The sequence below is a fragment of the Sturnira hondurensis genome, unplaced genomic scaffold, assembly GCF_014824575.4.
Source record: "Sturnira hondurensis isolate 20B ecotype Veracruz unplaced genomic scaffold, ASM1482457v3 Scaffold0000982, whole genome shotgun sequence".
In the NCBI taxonomy this organism is placed as follows: domain Eukaryota; kingdom Metazoa; phylum Chordata; class Mammalia; order Chiroptera; family Phyllostomidae; genus Sturnira; species Sturnira hondurensis.
Window position 1 is genome coordinate 132,941 of NW_028073613.1, and position 21,616 is coordinate 154,556.

Consider the following 21,616-nt stretch of genomic DNA (forward strand, 5'->3'; position numbering starts at 1 on the left):
TATTGGGACCCCCTTGTATGTTACTTCCTTTTTCTCCCTTGCTGCCTTTAGGATTCTCTCTTTGTCCTGGAGTTTTGCCATTTTAATGATGATGTGTCTTGCAGTAGGCCTCTTTGGGTTCCACCTGCCTGGGACTCTCTGCGATTCCTGGATTCGTGTGACTTTCTCTCCCCTCATCTTAGGAAAATTTTCTGTTATTACTCTTTCAAGTAGGTTTTCTATCCCTTGTTCTTCTTCTTCCCCTTCTGGTATTCCTATTATTCGGATATTATTACGTTTCATATTGTCTTGTATTTCTCTTAGACTCTCCTCATTTTTTCTGATTCTCTTTTCCATTACCTCGTCTGTCTGGGAGATTCTTTCCACCTTGTCTTCGAGCTCGCTTATGCGGTCCTCCGCCTCATCAATCCTACTCTTCATACCTTCTACTGTGTTCTTCAATTCAGAAATTGTATTTTTCATTTCCTCTTGGCCTTTGCTGATGGCTTCTATTTCCTTTTTCATGCTGGTATAATTTGTGGAGAGTTCATTGTAGCTCCCCTGTAGTTTCTGGTAGTTCGTTGTAAGCTCTTTGAATTTCCTGATAACCAGTGCTTTGAATTCCACATCTGATAGTTGACTGGCCTCTATTTCATCTAACATTCTTTCTGTGGCTTCCTCCTTTTCTTTCATTTGGGGGTTGTTTCTTTGTCTTCCCATTGTTTGTATTGCTCTTCTTGTTGACTTCAGCTTCTTAAAGTGGTCTATTCTGGGTTCCTGGGTTTATGGTGAGAACTTCTGTGGTAAGATGCCTGTGAGATTCAGTGGTGCAGTCTCCTGGAGGTATTTTGGTGTTCTCCACTTCCACCTACTCCTCTTTTTGGCTTCCAGCTGGTCAAACCTTTTCTTCTGGTCTCCCTAGCTGCAGCAGCCTGAGGGGCTATTAGTGTGGCCTTTCTCTCCTCTTGGAGAACTTAGCTGGTCTCGCCAGTGCCCTCCCAAGATCCAGAATGGCGCTGCTCTCCCGTGCCCCGCTGAGAGCAGGTTTTTCCCCAGGCTTCCCAATTCTGGCCTGGCGTGAGGGAAGGCACTCCCAGCCAGGCTTTCCTGGTCTCGAAGGCTTGGGCTTGGACCTTTCCCAGTGCTGTGGCTGCACACACTGGGCAGCTCACAATTCTTCCAAGCTGGCAATCACAGCCTGACTCCCGGTGCTTCTCAGTCTGAGCCCAGCTGGGTAGGGATGAATCTGGCAATTGGCTCTTCCCCAGGGGCCCTGTCAGTCTCGTGCAGCACCCCGAGGCTGTGTGAGCGCCCGCTGGAGTCCCCAGCTGGAGTCCCCCGGTATTGGGAATGTGCACCACTGGGAATGTGCACCACTGGGAATGCACGCCACCGGGAATGCAGGGGATTCCCAGACTTCCAAGCTGGTGACCACACTGGATTCTGGATGCCTCTCAGTCTGCGCCCAGCTGGGTAGGGATGGATCTGGCGATTGGTGCTTCCCCAGGGGCCCTGTAAGTCTCGCGCAGCGCCCCGATGCTGTGTGAGCGCACGCTGGAGTCCCCAGCTGGAGTCCCCTGGTATCGGGAATGCGCACCTCCGGGAATGCGCGCCACCCAGACCTCCAAGCCGGCAACTACAGCCTGCCTTCCAGTGCTTCTCAGCCTGTGCCTGGCTAGGTAGGGAGGGAGCTGGTGACTGGTGCTCTTCCAGGGGCACTGACCGTATCCCGAATCTCCCCTGAGACTGTGGGAGTGCCGGCTCAGGCTACTGGGAATGCTGGGGCCCCTCAGTTCCCCAAACTGGCAAACACAGCCTGACTCCACGGGTTATCAGAGTTCTCCGGTTTGCTTCCGAATGCCCACTCCTCTCTCTGCTCCTACAGGCAAACCGATCTCTCCTGGTGTTTTCCAATCTGCACCCTGCTGGTTAGAGAGGATGCCGGTGACTAGTTCTCTCATAGGGTTGTCCTTGTTGCCCTCCCTTGGCTCTCAGAGATCAGGGCGGCCCTGCCAGGGCCCTGGCGCTGCCGGCGAAGGGCCCGCAGCCTCTGTGCTGTTCCCTCGTACCTTGCTGATCTGAGGTCCGTCTCCTCTCCTCAACCTCTGGTCATTCGGTGTCTGCTATACTCTCTGGGGTCCTGCCGTCCCATATGCTGGGTCCCTGTTGGGTGTTCGCCGTGCTCCTCTGCAGAGCAGCCTGGTTTGTCTCCGGCGCATGAAGGGAAGCGAAATCCTTTGTCCTACTCCGCCGCCATCTTCCTCCTCCTCCCTCCCTATACTTTTCTAGCCCATTATCACTCTTTCTCTGTACATTTTTCCTATAGAATCTTTTTCCTTTTCATGTTTCCAATAAAGTCAATAATTTTTTAAAAGAAGTAATTAAGATGTTGTTCTGTCTGGAGGGCTGTGTCATCACCATATCCTGCATATGCTGTCCCAGACAACAGCAATGCAACACCACGATGTTTCCAAGGTAGAAAAATACACAAAAGGTAATGGCAAGGGAGAGCAAAGTATCAATTTGTTATCTAGTGTTTTGCCCGAAAAACTCAACATAAAGAATACTGGTAAACTTCAGAGAACAAAATGGTACCAACATTTTCCCATTAACCCAATCCAACACATATACCAGCACTACAAGAGTAGGAATAGGGTGGGTGTTTGTCCTTGGTACTTATTGTCAACCTTGCTGAGGCCCCACTCAGATTATTGGCCCCCAGTCAGGTATCTGTCTCACAGAGGGAGAGTAAACAAAAGAGTCAGGGAGCTGGCCTGGTCACTTCCCTTTTAAGTATGATTATTACTTCAGAGACATGAATATAAGAGGAACAAAATGGAGCTGTCCAGACTTGGCAGGCTCTGATTCTAGAGAAGTATTACCCCCTGACACCTCTCCCAAAACAACTACACACAATTTCAACTATGGTGTCTCAATTCTTTATCCCCAATTTAACTTGCCTTCTACCATTCTCTAGGTATGGAGCAATTCTTACCATTAGTGTGCTTGTTATTACCCTTATAGTTTTAGCCCTGATCTTAAGGGTATGGATATGAAAGAGCCTTGGGGAATCAACTTTCACCAAAGCTATAACACACCTCATGTTGGATTTTTCTTCTTTAAACATGGAACCCCAGCTATAAAGACAATGTGGCATTCTCTAGGAACACAGAGATAGTTGGCCAAAAGCCAGAATATGATACTCTGGTCATGAGATCTACTTTCCTTTTTCATTTACATAATATCATTATGTATGTATCATAACAAGTGTTTCATCAAATTTCTCCAATAATCATTAATTTCCTCCCCTCTTCTTTTTCTTCCCTTTAAAAAATATTGTGGCCTGAGACATTTTAGGTTCTTACTGAAATAAAAATTTCTGTTGACCTCATCTTTCTTTCTTGCAGTTTCCATTCTAGCTGAAACAGAAGAAATTAAGGCCATTTTAAAGGACAAGGGAATTACTGTAGAGACCATCGCTGAAGTGTACCCCATCAGAGTACAACCGGCTCGTATTCTAAGCCACATTTATTCCAGCCTAGGTAAGAAGATCGGCCGGCCTGCTAGAATCAAAACATTATTGATACAAGCTGGTTTCTTTCCCTTTTATTTTATCTTGATCTTGTATCGACTTATTAAACTGGATCTTAGAAGGAATTTAGACTCTCTGGAATCTACGTTTCTAACGCTATATATCCTGAGCAGGCTTGATAATTTTAGGTATGTTTAATGAACTCTTTGGCACATAGGGCATGACTGTTGCCAGGCAATATTGTGTCTCCACTCCAAGTGTGTGCTTAACTAACATGTTCTCCCCTTTCTAGGGTCTTACATTTTCATTTTGAATACATGCTAATTTTACATCAAGTAATAGCCAAAGAACTTGTTCTTAGGTCTTTCATACTTGGGTATGTAATGAACTGGTTGACAATATAAAGAAATTCTACTTCTTAATATAATATTTATTTTAATTAGTATTTATTTTAATTCCATTTGTATATTAAACTTAGTGATGGACACATTGAACAAATTATTACAAATTACAAGTTTACGCAACTTATTACAAATTTCACATTAAACAGATGACTACATTATTAACTGAAAAAAGATATGCAGAACTTCAAAGCTACCATTGTAGAAGGCTGAATAATGGTTCACAAAGATACCCAGGTAATAATTCTTGGAACCTGTGAAGATTACCTTATATGGTAAACAGACTTCCCAGTATGATTAAATTAAGGGGCCTGAGAGGAGGAGGATTACCCTGTATTATCCAGGTGAACCTTAAATGTAATCACAAGTGTCCTTATAAAGGGAAGACACAGGGAAATGAGACTATAGAAGTAGATGTGACAACAGAAGGACGTAGCTGTGAGCCAAAGATTTCCAAGGAATGCCTATAGCCTGTCCAGGTTGGAATTGGCATGGAACAGATTCTCCCCTGGATCTTCCAGAAGAAGCCAAGCCTGCTGTCACCTTGATTTTATTTTACACGTGTAGACTGATTTTGAACTTCAGACCTCCAGAACTGTAAGAGAATAAATATGTGTAGTTTTAACCCACTAGATTTGTGGTAATTTGTTACGACAGAAATAGGAAAGTGATACACATTTTGGTCCTTGGGAAGTGGGATTTTGCTATAACCAATACCTGAAAGTGTGGAAGTGGCTTTGGAATTGGATAATGGATAGATCCTGGAAGAATTTTGGGTCACAGGATAGAAAAAGTCCAGACTGCCTTAAACAAACTGTTATAGAGGAATTGATGGAAAGGGCTCAGAAGGAAAAGAGGAACATGTTATTGGAAACTTATTGGAAGAAAAGGATCCTTGTTGTATAATGACAGAAAACTTAGCTGAATTATATCTTATAGTTATGTGGAAAAGAGAACTATGAATGCTGAACTTGGATGTTTAGCTGAGCTGATTTTCAAGCAAAATGTTGAAATCATGGCCTGGTATATGCTTGCTGCTTATAGTAAAATGTGAAAGGAAAGAGATAAATTGAGGGAAGAGCAGTTAAGCAAAACAAAACGAAGCAATGTAGGACTTAATGAATGATAAACTTACATTTATTTTTCAAATACACTTCTTCATTCATCATTCTTTCATAAGGCTCTACTGCTCACTGATGTACAAAGCACTAGGTTAGATGCTATAAGAGGCACAGACATATAATCAAATAATTACACTACAGTATTACAAATGATGTAACAATGGTATTTTATGCAAAGTGTAGGAGAAACAGGATAGATTCCCTGGAAAGTCAAGAAAGGTGTGATTTGATGAATTATCAAATAAGTGACTCCTCACAATTCTATTATTGCAGCAGTTTCACAACCACAGAATTGCTTTAAGCATACATCAAATGATAGCTCTAATTCCACCAAGAAAAAAGGGATATTTTGCCCTGGCTGGTGTAGCTCAGTGGTTTGAGTGTGGGCCTGAGAACCAGATGATTGTGGTTCCATTCCCAGTCAGGGCACATGCCTGGGTTGCAGGCCAGTTCCCAGCAGGGGACGCGTGAGAGGCAACCATACATTGATATTTCTCTCCCTCTCTTCTTCCCTTTCCCTCTAAAGATAAATAAATAAAATCTTGAAAAAAAAGAAAAAAAAGGAAAAAGGGATATTTTTCACCAGGTATGCTTATTTATATGTGTTATCTAAATTAGATTCTCTGTTACACTTCAAACACTTATTATTTCATATATTTCAGTTTCATAATATCTCTTATTTTTTCAAGTTATAAAGTTAATCAACTTTGAGAACATAAGAAATTTGTAAATATGGAACTGAGATCTTTTATATAGTGGTAATTATTTTTCTAATCTGTTAGTGCACATAGGTACATTTTCATGGTTATATTTACTTATGTTCTTTTGGTACATAATCTCTTGGTTCAGAATCTTTTGGTTCTTTTACTTATGTTACTTATGGTACATATTAACTTATGTTCTTTTTCTTTTTCTTTGATTTATTTTTCATGTAAGTATTTTTATATATTTAAAGAGTGTGTATTATTTGATAAAATTAAGGTAATTCTTCCCTTAGTATTGAGTACTTGAATTGTTTCCAAAAATTTTACCCTTCTATGAATCTCTCCATATAGACATTCATACATACACTCCTGTTTCCTTGGACTATATTCTCAGAAAAGAAATTCTAAGTAAGAGTATAAACAACTTTGCAGTTCTTCTTACTTGTTGCCAGATTATACTTTAGAAAGACCAATCAATTTTTAGTGACATTCATAAATATAAAATTTACCTTTTTTATTTTTACTACCCATGCAACATTGCTTTTTTACCATTTTTTGTTAATCATTTTAATATACCTAAGTTATTTTAATTTTCTTCCTTTAATACCTAGTGAGAGTATGTATTTTTTCATTTTTGCTTTACTTCTTTTTGAAATTGTCTCCTATTGCTTGCAAAGCTAAAAGGATTCATGTATTTTCATATGTATTTAACAATTTTAAGTATATTTTATGTTTTTAATAATGAGATTTATTATGTATATATCTCCTATTCTAATACTTTATGTTAGATATTTATATTTTTGCCTCAGTACAAATTTTTAAGCCTGAGGTAGAACCGTTTTATCAGATGTATCTTTCTTTAGGAATTGTTGAATTTATCTCCTAGTTTCATTTGAATAATGCTATTCTTGTTCTCTCCAATTTTCTTTTTTCCAATTGATTTTCAAGACAGAGAGAGGGAAGGAGGGGAGAGAGAAACATCAATTTTTTCACGTACTTGTACATTCATTGGTTAATTCTTTTCTTAATATTTTTTATTTATTTAAAACCTTTCTGTTTTTCACTCCCATCCCAGCCCACCCCCATGTTCCCCACCTCCCTCCCACTTCCATCCCCCTTAGTTCTTGCCCATGTGCCCTTTATACTAGTTCCTGCAAAGCCTTCCCCTTTCCCCCTGGAATTCCCACCCCTCCCCCCTCTGGTCCCTATCAACCTGTTCTCTATTTCAGTGTCTTTGGTTATATTTTGCTTGCTTATTTGTTTTGTTGTTTAGGTTCATGTTAAAGGTGAGATCATATGGTATTTGTCTTTCACCGCCTGGCTTATTTCACTCAGCATAATGCTTTCCAGTTCCATCCATGCTGTTGTAAAGGGTAGGAGCTCCTTCTTTCTTTCTGCAGCATAGAATTCCATTGTGTAAATGTACCAACGTTTTTGGATCCATTCATTTACTGATGGGCACCTAGGTTGCTTCCAACACTTGGCTAGTGTAAATTGTGCTGCTATAAACATTGGGGTACATAGGTTCTTTTGGGTTGGCATTTCAGGGCTCTTAGGATATAACCCTAGCAGTGGAATTGCTGGGTCAACACGCATATTCATTTTTAGTTTTCTGAGAAAAATTTCACACTGTTTTCCATAGTGGTTGTACCAGTCTGCAATCCCACAACAGTGAACTAGGGTCACCTTTTCCCCACCACCTCTCCAACAATTGTTCTTTGTGCCTTTCTCTATGATGGCCATTCTGACCATTGTAAAGTGGTATATATCTCATTGTGGTTTTAGTTTGCATCTCTCTGATAGCTAGCAATATTGAGCATCTTTTCATGTGTCTCTGGATCCTCTGTATGTCCTCCTTGGAGAAGTGTCTGTTGAAGTCCTTTGCCCACTTTTTAATTAGGTTGCTTGTCTTCTTAGAGTGGAGTTGTGTAAGTTCTTTGTATACTTTGGAGATTAAACTCCTGTCTGAGGTGTCATTAGCAAATATGATTTCCCATACAGTTGGTTCTCTTTTTATTTTAATACTGTCTTCTTTAGCCATGCAGAAGCTTTTTATTTTGATGACATCCCATTTGTTTATTCTTTCCTTTATATTTCTTGCTCTAGGGGACATATCAGAAAAAAAGTTGCTGCATGAAATAGCTGAGATTTTCTGGCCAATGTTCTCCTCTAGGACTTTAATGGTGTCATGGCTTATATTTAAGTCTTTTATCCACCTTGAATTTATTTTGGTGTATGGTGTAAGTTGGAGCTCGAGTTTCATTTTTTCTGCAGGTAGCTGTCCAGTTCTCCCAACACCATTTGTTGAAGAGGCTATTTTTACTCCATTTTATGTTACTGCCCCTTTTGTCGAATATTAATTGCCTGTAGAAACTTGGATTCATTTCTGGGCTCTCTGTTCTGTTCCATTGGTCTAACTGCCTGTTTTTATGCCAGTACCGGGCAGTTTTGATTACAGTGGCCTTGTAATACAGTTTGGTATCAGGTATGGTGATCCCTCTTACTTTGTTCTTCTTTCTCAAAATTGCAGCTGCTATTCGGGGTCGTTTTTGGTTCCATATGTATTTCTCAAGTGTTTATTCTATGTCTGTGAGATATGTCATTGGTACTTTAATAGATATTGCATTGAATCTGTAAATTGCTTTGGGTAGTATGGACATCTTGATGATATTAATTCTTTCAATCCATGAACATGGTATATGTTTCCATTTGTTTGAGTCTTCCTTGATTTCTTTCTTCAGTGTTGTGTAGTTTTCTGCACACAGGTCTTTTATGTCCTTGGTTAGGTTTATTCCTAGATATTTGATTTTTCTTTCTGCTGTATCAAATGGGATTTTTTCTTGATTTCAGCTTCTGCTTTTTCATTGTTGGTACACAAAAATGCCTTTGATTTCTAGATATTGACTTTGTGTCCTGCTGTTTTGCCAAATTCATTTATTAGGTCGAGCAGTTTTGGGGTAGAGTCTATAGGACTTTCCACGTACACTACCATGTCATCGGCAAACAGAGTTTTGTTTCCTCCTTTCCAATTGGGATGCCTTTTATTTCCTTTTCTTGTCTGACCACTGTGGCTAGGGCTTCCAATACTATATTGAATAGAAGTGGTGAAAGCGGGCAACCCTGACTTTTTCTTGATCTTAGTGGAAAAGATTTTTAGTTTTTGCCCGTTGAGTATGATGTTGGTTTTAGGTCTCTCATATATGTCCTTTATTATATTGAGGAATGCTCCCTCTATTCCCACTTTGCTGAGTGTTTGTATCATAAATGGGTATTGTACCTTATCAAAAGCTTTTCCCACATGTATTGATATGATCATGTGTTTTTTGTCTTTGCTTTTGTTTATGTGATGTATTACATTTACTGATTTGTGAATATTGAACCATCCTTGCATCCCTGGGATGACTCACACTTGGTCACGGTGTATGATCTTTTTGATGTATTGTTGGATACAGTTTGGCAATATTTTGTTGAGGATTTTAGCATCTATGTTCACCAGCGATATTGGCCTGAAGTATTCTTTCTTTCTTGTATATTTATCTGGTTTTGGGATTAGGATGATGCTGGCTTCACAAAAAGAGTTTGGGAGTTTTCCCTCCTTTTGGATTTTTTCGAATAGCCTGTGAAGACTAGGAGTTAGCTCTTTCTTAAATATCTTGTAGAATTCTTCTGTGAAACCATCTGGCTCAGGGCTTTTGTGTGTCTGGAGATTTTTTTTACTTTTTAAAAATTTTTATTTATTTATTTTTAGAGAGAGGGGAAAAGAAAGAGAAAGAGTGGGAGAGAAACATCAATGTGTGGTTGCCTCTCATGTGTCCCCTACTGGCGACCTGGCCTGCAGCCCAGGGATGTGCCCTGACTGGGAATTGAACCGGTAACCCTTTGCTTCACAGGCCCGTGCTCAATCCACTGAGCTACACCAGCCAGGGCTGGAGAGTTTAGATTACTGCTTCCATTTCATTTGGTGTTATTGGTCTATTCAGGCTCTCTGCTTCTTCTTCATTGAGTTGTGGAATATTATATTTTTCTAGAAATTTGTCCATTTTACCTAAGTATTCAAATTTCTTGGCATGCAGTTCTTCATAGTAACTTCTTACAATCCTTTGGATTTTTGTGGTGTCAGTTGTAATCTCTCCTCTTTCATTTCTGATTGTGTTTATTTGGGTCCTCTCTCTTGTTTTATTGATGAGCCGGCTTAAAGGCTTGTCGATTTTGTTTATCTTTAAAAAAAAACAGCTCCTGGGTTCCTTGATCCTCAGAATTGTGATTTTAGTCTCTCTGTGATTTAATTCTGCTCTGATCTTGGTTGTTTCCTTCCTTCTACTTGCTCTGGGCTGTCTTTGTTGTTGTTCCTCAAGTTCTTGCAGGTGTAGGGTTAGATTGATTGAAACCTTTCTATCTTTTTTAGGTAGGCCTGTATTGCTATGAACTTCCCTCTCAGGACTGCCTTTGCTATGTCCCATGAGTTTTGGGTTGTTGTGAGTTCATTTTCATTTGTTTCCAGAAACTTTTTGATTTCTTCCCTAATTTCATTCTTGACCCATTCGTTGTTTAAGAGCATGCTATTCAATCTCCATGATTTTGATTGTTTTGGGTCTTTTCTCTCGGAGTTGGTATCCAGTTTCAGTTTCTTGTGTTTGGAGAAAATGCTTGTGATGATTTCAATTTTATTAAATTTGTTGAGTCTCGTTTTGTGTCTTATCATGTGGTCTATCTTTCCAAATGTTCCATGCGCATTGGAAAGAATGTGTATTTAGCTTCTTTGGGATTGAAGGGTTCTATATATATCAGTCAAGTCCATTTCATCTAGGGTGTTGTTCAATGCCACAATGTCTTTTTTGATATTTTGTTTGGAAGATGTGTCCATTTTTTAGAGTGTGGTGTTAAAAATCCCCTACTATAATTGTGTTGCTGTCAATATCTTTCCTGAAGTCCTCTAAGATTTTCTTTATATATTTGGGCGCTCCTATGTTGGGTGCATATATATATTTACAATGTTTATGCCTTCTTGGTGCATTCTTCCCTTGAGTATTATGACGTGATCTTCTGGGTCTCTCTTTATGGCCCTGTTTTTGAAGTCTATTTTGTCTGATATGAGTATTGCTACCCCAGCTTTTTTCCCCTGGCTGTTCGCTTGGAAAATTTGTTTCCAGCCCCTCACTTTTAATCTGTGTAGGTCTTTTGTCCTGAGGTGAGTCTCTTGTAGGCAGCAAATGTGTGGGTCATGCTTTGTTATCCATTCAGCTATTCTATGTCTTTTGATTGGAGCATTTAATTCATTTACATTTAAGTTTGTTACTGATAGGTACTTATTATTTTCCATTTTTGTACCTGTGTGCCTCTCTGTTTCTCTCTTTTCCTTTTTTCCCCTTAAAACAGACCTTTTAGCATCTCTTGTAGAGCTGATTTGGTGGAGTCGAATTCTTTTAGACTTCTTTTGTCTTGGAAGCTCTCTTTGGCCTTCTATCTTGATTGATAGCCTTGCTGGGTAAAGGAGCTTTCTTTACAGGCCTCTGTTTCTCACTACTTGGAATATTTCTTGTATTCTCTTCTTGCTTGGAGTGTTTCCTTTGAGAAGTGAGCAGCTAATCTTATTGGGGCTCCTTTGTATGTTACTTCTTGTTTCTCCCTTGCTGCCTTTAAGATTCTCTCTTTGTCTTGGAATTTTGCCATTTTAATGATGATGTGTCTTGAAGTGGGCCTCTTTGGGTTCCTCTTGATTGGGACTGTCTGTGTTTCCTGGATTTGTGTGACTTTTTCTCTCATGAAATTAGGGAAGTTTTCCCTCATTACTTTTTCAAATCGGCTTTCTATCCCTTGCTCTTCTTCTTCTTCTGGTATCCCTATTATTCTGATATTATTACGTTTCATATTGTCTTCCATTTCTCTTAATGCCTCTTCATTCTTTCTGAGTCTCTTTTCCTTTTCATGCTCTTTCTGGGTGTATATTTCTAGTTTGTGTTCCAACTTGCTTATCCGATCTTCTGCTTCATCGATCCTGCTTTTGATTCCTTCAATTGTGTTCTTCAGTTCAGTAATTGTATTCTTCATTTCCTCTTGGCCCTTGCTGATAGTTTCTATTTCCTTTGTATGTTGATATAGTTTGGAGTGAGTTCATTGTAGTTCTCCTGTAGTTCCTGGTAGCTCATTATGAGCTCTTTGAACTTCCCGATAACCAGTGCTTTGAATTCAGTATCCTATAGTTGACTTGCCTCTATTTCATGTAGTATTCTTTCTGAGGCTTCCTCCTTTCCTTTCATCAGAGGGTTGTTTCTTTGTCTTCCCATTTTTGTAAGAATTTTATTGTTAGCTTCAGCTTCTTAAATTAATTTGTTCTGGCTTCTTCAGTTTTTGATGTGAACTTCTGTGGTATAATACCTGTGAGCTTTGGTGGTGTAGTCTCCTTGATCTCCGAAGCTCACTGGTCTTGGGCTGTCGTTTAAGTTGGCTCTGTGTTTGTCTTTGGGTTTTTGTTGTTTTAGGGTTTTTCTTTTGTGAGTCCTTCCCACCTGCTGGTGAACTGATGGTCCCTCTCTCTACTACCCATTCTAATTTGTTGTGCTGGTGAGGGCGGGTTGTGTTGAAGCTAGTTCTTCCATTGGTACAGGGTTTTGAGGATTCTCTTTTGCTCCTGTTCAATTGTTTGTACTGGGTAGGTTTCTCCACTATTTAGTTGTATTTCCAGATAGGTCTTGGCTTGAGGTTTGTGTGCTTTCTACTCCCTCCTTCACCTTCTTCTGTTGTTATCTGTTGGTGGTTCCTTTGTTGTTGGGTTTCTTCTTGCAGTGGGCACCCTGTATTCACCGCTTCCATGCACCTTTGTGTGTGTGTGTGTGTGTGTGTGTGTGTGTCATCCGTTGAAGGGGGAGGCAAAATGGTTTATGACAGCAGGAGAGTATTTTGTGATATTTACAGTAGTAGCCAGTAGAGAAGAGATAGAAGATCTTTAGGCTATGATTAGTGTTAACTGTAGTCTTCAACCCAACTTGACAATTTTAAGGATGGAGAAAGAATAAGTCTGTTGTTGGAAGGCTTGGGAGGGAAGGCTTGTGAGTTGCATCTAGAAGGCAATGAGGTTGCGGGAGGTAAGATTCTGAGGTAAGGTGAGAGTAGAGGATAGGAAATAAGTGTAGTGTGTAAGCAAATAGAGTTAACCACTCCAGTAATAGAGTTCAGGAGATTGTGAAGTGGGCTAAGATCTGAGAGGGGTGTTGTGATGTATTTACAGTTGTATAGAACAGCTATTATTTACAATAATGTTAGAGCAACAATCATATGACAGACTCTATGTGATCTGAATAACATGAATAGGGGGTATAGAGCTTTGAGTAGTGTGCTAAACAAAAACAAGTGACGTGAAGTATAGAAAATTAACAATACCCTATGGAGGAAAGAACAGTGGAAACCTGTGAAATGATCCAATATAACCAGCCAAGGCAAAGAAGCCTATACAGAAAGAGGAGGAATACAAAGATACTATTAAAGTATAAGAGATGTGAGATTAATGAAAAAAATAATACGCAAGTATGCAACAACTTGTGGCTTCTCTGCTATAGCAAAGTGAAATTTGTCTCTCTGTCGCTACTGTTGGGGTGCCCCCTCTTTGGTCCAACTCTGGTATTTTTGCAGTTCCAAGTTGTTTTTTATTTATTTATTTATTTATTTATTTATTTATTTTTTATTTTTTAAATATAATTTTTATTTAATTCTTGTTCAAGTACAGGTTTCTGTCTTATATTCCCAACCCTGCCCGCCCCCCACCCCATGCTCCCCGCCTCCCTCCCCTTTCCACCCCCCACCCTTAGTTATTGTCCATGTGTCTTTTATACTTGTTCATGTGAGTCCATTCCCTTTTCCCCTATGATTCTCTCCCCTCTCCCCTCTGGGCCCTGACAGCCTGTTCCATATTTGAGTGTCATTGGTCGTATTTTGCTTGCTTGTTTGGTTTGTTTAGATTCCTGTTAATGGTGATATCATATGGTATTTGTCTTTCACCGCCTGGCTTATTTCGCTCAGCATAATGCTTTCCAGTTCCATCCATGATGTTGCAAAGGGTAGTAGTTCCTTCTTCCTTTCTGCAGCATAGAATTCCATTGTGTAAATGTACCATAGTTTTTTGATCCAGTCATTTACCGATGGGCATCTAGGTTGCTTCCAACTCTTGGCTATCGTAAATTGTGCTGCTATGAACATCGGGGTGCATAGGTTCTTTTGGATTGGTGTTCCAGGGTTCTTAGGATATACTCCCAAGAGTGGAATTGCTGGGTCAAAAGGCACGTTCATTTTTAGTTTTCTTAGAAAATTCCATACTGTTTTCCATAGTGGTTGTACCGGTCTGCAATCCCACCAACAGTGAACTAGAGTCCCCTTTTCCCCACAACCTCTCCAGCACTTGTTGTTTGTTTCTTTGTTTATGATAGCCAATCTGACTGGTGTTAAGTGGTATCTCATTGTGGTTTTAATTTGCATCTCTCTGATAGCTAGTGATATCGAGCATCTTTTCATGTGTCTCTGGATTCTCTGTATGTCATCCTGCAGTTCCAAGTTGTTTGTTTCACTTGTGGGTAAAAGACAAAAAAAGGCAGGAGAAGGGAGGAAGAAGAGTTAAGTTTGGAAAGAAAGGAAGAAGGAGTAAAACAAGAAAGAAGAAAGGAGAGGAGAAATGTATTGAAAGATAAAACAATAATAAAATTAAAAGATAAAAGATTACTTAAAACACACACACAGAAAAAAAAAAACAAAGAAAAAAACAACACCCCATCTCTTGTTTTTTTTGAAACTGGCCAAACTGGTTTTTCTGGTCTCCATGGCTGCAGTAAGGTGAGTGGCAATTTGTGTGAGCTTTCTGCTAGTGCTCTCCAAAGAGCTAACCTGGTGCCTCTCCCCACCACCCCACCAAAGCCATCTAGGTCCTCTTGAGAGCACTTTCCCCAGAGTTCATCGCTGTGGGCCAGGCTGCCTGGGTCCTGCGGGTTCAGGTGCAGACCCCAGCTCTGTGGGGGGACTGTAGGCCTTCTTCCCAACCTTGGGATGGCTGCCAGGCTGGGTGTGGAGCAGGCCATGTGGCTGTCACAGGAGAATCTTTGTTTACTTTCCCCAAAATTTCTCCTTAAGAAAGCCTGCCACTCAGCATAGCCTAATCCCCCAACCACACCGGTGACTATTGGAGGTGGTGCCCAACACTGTGCCTCTCAGTTCTCCCAGGCTGGCAACCACAGAGTCTGAAGTTAATCATGGCCCTTTGTCCTTATCACCCTCTCTGCAATCTCAAGCAAACAGGTCTCTCCCCGTGGTTGGTGGGGTGGGAAGGAGCTGATGACCCGGCTGTCTCCCAAGGACCCTTGGGCAGGCCCGGGTCTCCCAAAGAGTCCTCGGTAGACCCGCCGGGCCACGGCGCTGGCTGAGGCTGCTGCTGCTCCTGTCTCCGCTTCGGTCCCTGAGACCCTACTGTCCTGCAGCCATCTCCTTACCGTCTGTTTTTGTAGTGTCTGCTACAATTTCTGGTCTCTTATTTTCATATATGCTGGGGAACTCGCTTCGTAAATCGGCCAGGATTTTCTCCCTTGTGTATGGGGGAAATGGAATCCACTCCCTCCAACTCCATCGCCATCTTCCTTCACTCATTGGTTAATTCTTTTATATGCCCTGATGAGATGGAGGCCACAATATTGGCTTTGGGGACAATGCTCTAACCAAATGAGCTAGTCAATCAGTGCTTCCTATTTTCATAAGGAGTAATTTTTCTGATCACAAAATGAAATTCACATGTTGACTGCAGGGAACTGGAAAATAGAGAAAAACACAAAAGGAAATGATAAAAATCACCTGTAATTCTACCACACACAGGAAGCCACTGCTTTTGCTTTGGAGCATTTGCTTCCAATGAATCTTATAAAATAAATACACATTTGTTTTTAGAAAAGTGGTATAAGAAATGACAGACTTTGTAACCTGTTTTTATGCAACATAATGATATATGGTAAACCTTATTTTTTCTTATTTAGCCTCCTCAAATCCTATTTTAATATCTGTATTAGCACAATGTCCTCAATTTTTGACATATGGATGATAAACTTGTTTTCATTAATTAAGTAACCTTTTTTCTAAATATTTTGCAAATTATACACTCATATTCTTTTATCATTTTTCTACTGGAAAATTTTCAGTTTCTTACTGGTTTATACAAGGTTTTTTATGTATATCGCATGCTAATACTGTCTTCCACATATTATTGCAATATTTTGCTATTTTATTATTTTCCTTTAATTTTGTATCTAATTTTTATATATAGAATTTTTACATTTTTATGTAGTAAAATTATCTCATTTTCATTTCTTTGTTTCCTATTATGTTAAGAGAGATAGATCCCAAAATGTAAATAATTTGGATTTCATGAAAATTAAAAAGTTATGTAATGGACACCATCAAAAGAGTGAAAAGGCAAACCACAGAATGAGAGAAAATATTTCAAATCATATATCTGATAAAGGGTTAATATCTGGAGTGTATAGAGAATGCTCACAACTCAACAAAAAACATTTCCCATAACTATCTATAAATTTAGTGCAACCCCTATCAAACCAGTAGCATTTTTCACAGAAATAGGAAAAAACAACCCTAAAATTTATAAAGAACCATCCAAGACCCCAAATAGACAAAGAAATCCTGAGAAAGAAGACCAAAGCTGGAGGCATCACACTTCCTAATTTTAAATTATATTACAAAGCTATGGTAATCAAAACAACATGATGCTGGCACAAAAATAGGCACAGAGGCAAATGGAACAGAATTGACAGTCCAAAAATATGCCCACATATATGTGGCCAATTAATATGTGACAAAGGAACCAAGACTACCCAATGGGGAAAAAGGTGATCTCTATCAAATGGTGCTAATAAACTGCATAGCCACAAGCAAAAGAATGAAATGGGACCTGCTATCTTACACCATTCACTAAAAAACCTCAAAATGGATTAAGGATTTAAATGTAAGGACTGATACCATAAAACTCCTGGAAGGAAACATAAGGAAAAAGCTTCTTGATATCAGTCCTAATACTGAATTTCAGGATGTGACACCAATAGCACAAGCAACAAAAGCAAATATCAACAACTGGGACTACTGTACATCAAACTTAAAAGTTTCTGCACAGCAAAACACACACACACACACACACACACACACAAAACCAGAAACAAAAACAAAAAAATGTAACCTGTGTAATGGAATGGAAGAAAATATTTTTAAACCATATATCTAATAACTGGTGAAAGACATATACCACATGATCTCACCTATAATTAGAACCTAATCAACAAAACAAACAAGCAAGCAAAATATAACCAAAGACATTGAAGTAAAGAAACAAACTGACAGTAACCAGAGGGGAAGGGAAAAGGCATAATAGGGGAAATAAGGGGAAGGGTCATCAAGAAACATGCATAAAGGACACATGGACAACGGCAAAGGAGGTAGGATCAAAGGTGAGAGACAGGGGTGGGTGGGGTGGGGGAATGGAGGGGGGAAATGGAGACAACTGTACTTGAACAACAATTAAATAAATATTTAAAATAAATAAAGAATAATATCTAAAGTGTATAAGGATCATGCAACTCAATAACAGAAATGCAGACAATTTGATTAAAAATGGACAGAGGGCTTAAACAGACATTTTTCCAAAGTAGATATACAGATGGCCAACAAATACATGAAAAGGTTCTCAACATTACTAATCACCAGGGAAATGCTGATCAAAACCACAATATGATATCACTTGACACCTGTTAGAATAGCTATTATCAAAAATAAATAAAATAAGAGATAACATTCTAACAAGGATGTGGAAAAAGAGGAACCCTCATTCACTGTTGGTGGAAATGTAAATTGGTATAGCCACTACAGAAAACGGTATGGAGGTTCCTCAAAAACTTAAAAACAGAACCAACAGCTCCCACATTTGGGAATGAATCAAAGGAGATAAAGTCACTATCTCAAAGAAATATCTGCATGCTTATGTTTATTGAAACATTTAAGTTAAACAGGGAAAGACAAATATTGTATGATATCACTTATATGTGGAATCTGAAAACATCAAACTCACAGAAACAGAGTAGAATGGTGGTTACCAGGGGTTGAGGAAATAGGGAAATGTCAGTCAAAGGGTACTAACTTTAACTTGCAAGATGAATAAATTCCAGGCATCTAAGATACAGCGTGGTGGCTATACTTAGCAACATCATGTTGTGTATTTGAAAGTTGCTATGAGAGTAGAACTTAATGTTCTCACCGTAACAACAACAAAATGGCAGTTATGTGAAGTGAAGGATGTGTTAATTAACCTTATTGTGGTAAACATTTCACAGTCTATATGTACAAGTATCAAATCATCACATTTTATACCTTAAACATACACAGTGTTACATGTCAATTATATCTCAATGCTATTAAAGAATTAAAGGGTTGTTGCCAGAGAGTAATGGAGAGTTATTTTTTAATAAACACAAAATTTCTGTTTGAGATGATGAAAACATTCTGGGTATAGATGGTGGCTATGGGTGCAGAACAGTGTGAATGTATTTAGTGCTGCAGAACTATATATTTAAAATATTTTATTTATTTATTTTTAGAGAGAGGGGAAGGGAAGGAGAAAGAGTGGGAGAGAAACATCAATGTGTGGTTGCCTCTCATGTGTCCCCTACTGGGGACCTGGCCTGCAACCCAGGCATGTACCCCAACTGGGAATTGAACCGGTGACCCTTTGCTTCACAGGCCTGTGCTCAATCCACTGAGCTACACCAGCCAGGGCTGAACTATATATTTAAAATGGTAAATTTTATGTTATATCTATTTAGCATAATAAAAATCAATTAAAATTTAAATGTATTAAAAGACAGGTAATATATTTTGAGATATCAGGACTTTTTAATATATTCAAAATAAATTTAGAAGATGAATTTCACTGGAAAACTGGAATGTATAAAAAAGGGTCAAGTGGAATCCCCAAACTAAAAAATACAATACAGTAGTCCCTCGCTATATTGCAGTTCACTTATTCTGCAATGTATCGAGAGACAACTGTATACTTCACTGGTGAGTACCCATATAGGATTTTATATGTTGTTAAAATTACGTAGGTTTAAGAGTGTAGAAAGTGTTTAAGAGCATATGAGGTGTTTAAGAGTGTGGGAAAGGTTAATAAGAGAGTGGGAAAGGTTTATAGGAGTGTGGGAAGGGTTTATAAAGCCTTTAAACATATATAAATAATAAATATAATGCCACTACTGTGCGATTTTCACCTATCGCGGGGGTCTCTGAAACATAATTCCCGTGATAGGTGAGGGATCACTGTAACTAAAATTAAGAATGTAATGAATGAGATTAATACCATATGAGACACAGCAGAAGAAAGGATTAGTGAACTGAAAAGTCAGTCAGTAGAAAATATCCAGAGTAAAAGACAGAAAATAAAGGATAGAAAATTGAAAGAGCATTCAGAGATAGATATAATGAAAAGATTTAGAGTCTAAGAACAAGAGGAAAAGATGAAGCAAAGTATTTGAAGAGATAATGTCCAAAAGTTTTTCTAAATTGAGTAAACATACCAAAGTCACACAAAGGCTAAAAATCTGTGAGCAAGATAAATATAAAGAAAACCAACCTTAGCATTTAATAATCAAACTTCTGGAAACAAAGACAAAGAGAAAATCTTTAAAATGGCCAGAGTTGAGGAAAGATAGGGTGGTTTCAAAGGAACAATGATAAAACTTACAGTTGATACTTTAAAAATTAAATTGATTGGGGTGACAGTAGGTAATAGGCTCATAGAGGTTTGAAGTGTTCATTTCTATGATACATGATCTGTATATTGCACCGTGCCCACCACCCAAAGTCAAACTGTCTTCCATCACCATACATCAGGACACGCTTCATTCCCTTCCTTTTGGCAACCACCACATTGTTGTATATGTCCATGAGTTTCAGTTTTATATCCCACATACGAGTGAAATCATAAGCTCTTTACCTTTTTCTGACTAACTTATTTGACTTAGCATAACATTCTCAAGATCCATCTCTGTTGTCACAAACGGAAATCTTTCATCTTTTCTTGTTGCCAAGTAGTACTCCATTGTGTATATGCACCACATCATCTCTACCCAATCCTCTATCGCAGGGCACTTTGACCGTCTCCATGACCTGGCCACTGTGCATAATGCTGTGGTGAACACAGAGGTGCATATGTCTTTGTGAATACATATTTTCAAGTTTTTCAAGTAGATACCCAGGAGAGGGATTTCTGAATCATATGGTAACTCTATTCTTAATTATTTTATTTTATTCATTTATTTTTAGAGGGGAAGGGAAGGAGAGAGGGAGAGAAATGTCAATGTATGGTTGCTTCTTGTGTGTCCCCTGTTGGGAACTGGCCTGCAACCCAGGCACGTGCCCTGACTGGGAATTGAATGGCGATCGTCTGGTTCGCAGGCCCGCGCCCAATCCACTGAGCTACACCAGCCAGGGCTCTATTCTTAATTGTTTAAGAAACTGCCAAACTGTTTTTCATAGTGGCTGTAGCAGGCTACATTCCCAGCAGCAGTGAATGAGGATTCCCTTTTCTCCACAACCTCTCCAACACTTATTGTTACTTGTCTTGTTGATCATAGCCATTCTGATAGGTGTGAGGTGGTATGTCATGATAGTTTTGACTTGCATTTCCCTAACAGCTCGTGAGGTTGAGCATCTTTTCATATATCTGTTGGCCATTTGTATGTCTTCTTACTGAGTTGTATTTCTGAAGCATAGAGGTCAACATCATATTGCATATATTTCTTCTTTAAATTGTTTGGACTGTGTGCCTTGCTAAAAAGAATATTTCCTCAAAATGAAAATAAACGTACAGCCCTGGCTGGCGCAGCTCAGTGGATTCAGTGCAGACCTACGAACCAAACAACCACGGTTCAATTCCCAGTCAGGGCACATGCCTGGGTTGCAGGCCAGGTCCCTGCAGGGGACACATGAGAGGCAATCATACATTGATATTTCTCTCCCTCTCTCCTTCCCTTCCCCTCTAAAGATAAATAAATAAAATTTAAAAAATAAACATACATATGAATAAATCCTAAATAAGAATTAAATACAGTTAGGGTAATCATAATAAACATGTGCAATATCTACAAAAAGTGTTGATCAATAAAGTTCATACTTCAAAATGTGGTGAATGCAAATGAAATAGTCATACTCTATTCAGACGCTGTACCTTTGATTTGACACTTAATTTAAATTAATATGTTCAGTAGAATACATGTGTGTGCTGGTATGTATCAATATTATGTGGCTGTTTAAAGCCATGTTAGAATTTTGGGGCTAAAATTCAAAAGCATATCATATATAAAATAGCATTCAAATAACATTCGTTCTTCCTTGATAATAATAAAAAGATAATAAAACAAATTTGAAATGTGTCCCAAAACAATAAAACTTCTTAAATTACAAAAATAATAGCTCCTGGTTACTATGAGTTTACTATTTCTATGCTTCAGGTACTGTGCCAAATACTTTATAATATCTCATTTACAACTTACCACAACCCAAGGAGGTTAGTACTATTTAGAGGGAAATAAGATACAAGTAATTTTAATAATCTTTTTAAGGTCACCCAGTTAGTAAATAGGATTCTGGATTAGATCCTGAACCTGAAAAATTCTTAACTACAGAGGACAAATAGGACAATGTGTGAAATCTGAATAATGTCTGTGTGTTGGGTAACAGTTTTTTATCAATGTTATTTTCCTGATTATGACACATTTGCATTATAGTTATGTAAGAGAATGTCTTTTTAATTTTTCAATTATAGTTGGCGTTCAGTATTTTTTAAAATGTTCTTTG

The 21,616-nt window shown here is 38.8% G+C and overlaps 1 protein-coding gene across 2 annotated transcripts in view; it reads left to right on the forward strand.

Annotated features, from left to right (window-relative positions):
* Window positions 1-21,616, forward strand: part of PHKA1 (phosphorylase kinase regulatory subunit alpha 1) — a 174,126-nt gene that overhangs the window by 87,882 nt on the left and 64,628 nt on the right. For both annotated transcript variants that reach the window (XM_037057663.1, XM_037057673.1), the window contains exon 14: window positions 3,387-3,521. In XM_037057663.1, the coding sequence (XP_036913558.1) occupies window positions 3,387-3,521 (135 nt within the window). The remainder of the gene's footprint in view (window positions 1-3,386; window positions 3,522-21,616) is intronic.